The sequence below is a fragment of the Rhinopithecus roxellana genome, chromosome 13 (assembly GCF_007565055.1).
Source record: "Rhinopithecus roxellana isolate Shanxi Qingling chromosome 13, ASM756505v1, whole genome shotgun sequence".
Classification (NCBI taxonomy): domain Eukaryota; kingdom Metazoa; phylum Chordata; class Mammalia; order Primates; family Cercopithecidae; genus Rhinopithecus; species Rhinopithecus roxellana.
Window position 1 is genome coordinate 103,498,848 of NC_044561.1, and position 3,673 is coordinate 103,502,520.

The 3,673-nt window shown below is 36.9% G+C and overlaps 1 protein-coding gene across 1 annotated transcript; it reads right to left on the reverse strand.

Moving 5' to 3' along the window:
* Nucleotides 1-716: 716 nt before the first annotated feature.
* Nucleotides 717-3,001, reverse strand: DEFB126 (defensin beta 126). Its single transcript, XM_010361273.2, has 2 exons — nt 2,911-3,001; nt 717-1,068 (listed from the first exon to the last, which is right to left on the reverse strand). The coding sequence occupies exons 1-2, from the start codon at nt 2,966-2,968 to the stop codon at nt 776-778; spliced, it is 351 nt and encodes a 116-aa protein (XP_010359575.1). The 5' UTR covers nt 2,969-3,001; the 3' UTR covers nt 717-775.
* Nucleotides 3,002-3,673: the final 672 nt, after the last annotated feature.

Below are 3,673 nucleotides of genomic sequence, written 5' to 3' on the forward strand. Positions count from 1 at the left end.
CCCTTTCATCATATTTAAGTTGGAAGCTATGAATGAGGATTTCCAGGGTGAGAAGAAAATTGGGCAACCTCATGGTGCAGTGACAGAATGCTCTCAGTAGTTAATTTAGTCTGTCCCAGTCTTCTAATGCTTAGAAATCAAGTTTTCTCTTTTCTAAAGTGAGGTTATAATACCTACATTCTCAGGTTGTTGTAGGAGGATTCTGTAGGATGATTTTGTGTTACTACCTACTCCAAAACTACATAGGAAATGCAGCCTTCAATCTGTATGAAATCACATTCACAGTCGGCTTTCAATCCTTTCATATTATAAGCCAATTGTTCTCACAGTGTGGTCCCTGGACCAGCAGCACTAGCATCACCTGGGAAATTGTGAGCAATGCAAATTCTCAAGCTCCCCTGCAGAACTGGAAACTAAAAGTGAGCCCTAGAAATCTGTGCTTTAGCCATCTCTCCAGGTGTTTCTGATGTACATGAAGTTTGATAATAATTGGTTTGGCAAGCTGTGGGCCTAGAACTGTCTTCAAGGATGACATTGCTACTATCCATCATTCCTGAGTGTGTGTTTTGGACTAACCCTCACTTGTTCCTGGCCCCTATTTTATTTGCATTTCTACCATAGAAATGCTAGTGCAATGAAATTGTGGTGCCCTTCCAGATACTGTTGAATGGAGGGAAAGTGGGAAGGGGACTGTAGAGAGAAAACGGACACCAGAATAAGTCTCTTTGCTTTAATGAGCCGGGGATCCTAGAGCAGGAGACAGAGGCTGGAATGTTCAAGTAGTGGGAGAAACAGGGGTAGCGGCCATCGTAGTCATCGAAGACATCAAAGCATTAGTCATCATCAAAGTTGTTGTTGTTGTTGTTGCTGTTGCTGTTACCGTTGAAGTTCTCGTAGTCTTTGCACGGACACAGAAAGAAGGATAAGCAGAACGTTTGTCAGCTGGAACACAGCATGCCCTATGTTTGCCGCACATTACCCAACCATTTTCTGAACGCACCTCTTCAGGTTTGCACGTCTTCTTACAAATTCCAATGTCGTTTAGACACCTTTTCACATACAAATTACCTGAATAAAGGAATTATATAGATTATTAAGCCTAAGTATTTATCACAGGAGGATAAAAAATAGCAATAGTTTTTGAGCTCTGTTTATTCAAGTGCCTTTCCAGTTGCTTTAGCATGTTTTTCCTAATCGTAAATACCTACTTTGAGGTTTAAGTGAAATTTTATAAATATAAACACACATAGAATTCTTTAGATATGTATATGTTAGAATATACACACACACACACACAAAGTGTAGAAAAAGGAAGACATACAAGTATGTGATGTATGTTGATGTATGTCACTAATGTTCCAGAGACAGAGGGAGAAATCAGGCAATTTAAACTCATAGAATTTCAAGGATGCAATAGGTCTAAAACATTTTTTTGAGACAACCATGAGAGTATTATAATTTCCTCTTACCCACTATCAATTTGAACATTTCTGCAAATTCTAGGGAATATAAACTACAATCTCTAGAGACGGGCTATGGAGTTATTATATAACCCTCCACCCATTAGGAAAGTATACTAAAGAATGTTAGTTTATTTCATTGTGTCTTATGTAAAAGGTGGGATTGAGTCCAGTGTAAAAAACAAAATCATACATGAAGAGCTGTTCTCAAGAGGGAGAAGGACTTTCTAAGTTAATGGAAGAATGCAAAGAAAACACCAATAGATGTGACATCATGAAAATGAAAATTAGGTGTCTCAAATAAATAATGCATTTTAGAAACAACCAATATATTTGAAAATATTTGCAAGAAATATTTTTAACAAATGTTAAAAATACAAATACTCCAATAGTAACCATTGGTAATATGTGCCAGTTAACTTAGAAGAAATAATATCCTTGGACCAAGCAATGGAACTTCTAAAATTTACCTATACAAACAGAGAATCTCACAATGATGTATTGATAAGGTTGTATAATGCTATTTACAATACTCACACATTAGAAAAAATAACCCAAATGGCACACAATTAAGGACTCTCCAAGTTAATATTGGTACAAAAATATGACAGAATTATAAGCATCTACTGCAAATTGTATTTTCAAGTAATATTCAAAACCTGTGAAAATTTTCCTGATAGAATCTTAGGTAAAAAAATAAAGCAGGTTATAAACTCATATATCAGTTGGTTACAAGGGAAAAAAAATGCAAGCAGTGATGAAATGTGGCCAATTTATTTCTAAATAACTTTCAGTGTTCTTGTCTTGGTTTTGTAAATATAAGCTACAGAATAAATTAAAAATAAATGCTTACACAAACAGAGCTGAAATCTGATACAGATTTGCAATAGTTTCCACACAGAGTTTTTTTTTCCTTTTCCATTTTACAGTCCTATACATATATAGAAACAGCCTTCCCTGTTCTGTTAACAACGTTCAAGAACAAACAAACAAACAAAAAATCAGAGACCTTCTCTATAAGACCAAGAACACTGGGGGAAGTAATATTATGTAATTGTTACCTCAGGAGGGAATATTGACCACAAAAAAAAAAAAAAAAAAAAAAAAAAAAAAAAAAAAAAAAAAAAGAGGGTGAAATGAGGCAGAGCTTGACTGAACTGACCCGAAGTGACAGGATAGAAGTTTAGGATTTCAAGATCATTTCTACCTTTGGAGGCAACTTTATGGGATTTGTCTTACCCTACTCCCCAGCTCCGATCATAGATCCTGCTCTACCCTGAGAGCCTTCAAGTTTCTTAGAACAGCGGTGATCTGAAGAAGTAGGACAAATCTCAGCCCTGCTCCCAGTGAGAAGCCAGACCCCATTTCCACAGACCACTTAGAAATAGGGACTCCATGTGCAGGACCCTGTTCTAGGCCAGTGTTTCTTCTTCCCCAAGATTCTGTTTACCTGAGACCAATTGGGCCAGGAGCATAAAAACTGCAAGGGTGAACAGTAGGGACTTCATCAGGAGGCAGTGGGTTCTATAGAGTCCAGAAGTCTCTATTCAGTATGACTCTGAACACAGATCTTTATTGTCCTTCTTAGGGGGGGTTGGGCTCAGCCAGTAGATTGGGAGGATGTAGGATATTGTGCCAACACAGCTTCAATCTATTGGCCAGCAACTCTAATTGAGGCATCACTGTTCAAGAGTCCTGTACTAGGCATGCCTTGGGGGAAGGATAAAGACTTAGAAGAGAAGTTGCAAACTCTGCTGAAGTGTATGGCAATTTGGAGAGAAAGAATTACAGGAAGAAATCATGCTGCTCTACCAAGGCTGGGTACTCCTAGCTGTTTTTTCACAGCCTCCAGTGTTCTATCAGGGTTCATCTTACTGCATGTAGCAGTCTGGTCACCTTTCTGTCTCTCCACCTAAAATACAATGTCTTTCTGATCACTTATGACATATTATTCATATATATATATATGTAATTCTTTTCTGTATATTATTCTTTTCAGAGAAGGATAGAAGCAATTGTTTTTTAACTGATCAAATTAATGCTTTGTTGATGATCTGGAAATTTAAAAAGGCTTTTATAAAGAAAGAAATAACTGCTCAAAGATATATGCACAAAGAATCTTGTCACTCTGTAGAACAGCATAAAATGAAGTGCATCCATATGATTTAATTCTGTCCTTCTGTTAAAAAGAGTGTAGCAGATTTTATCTTATT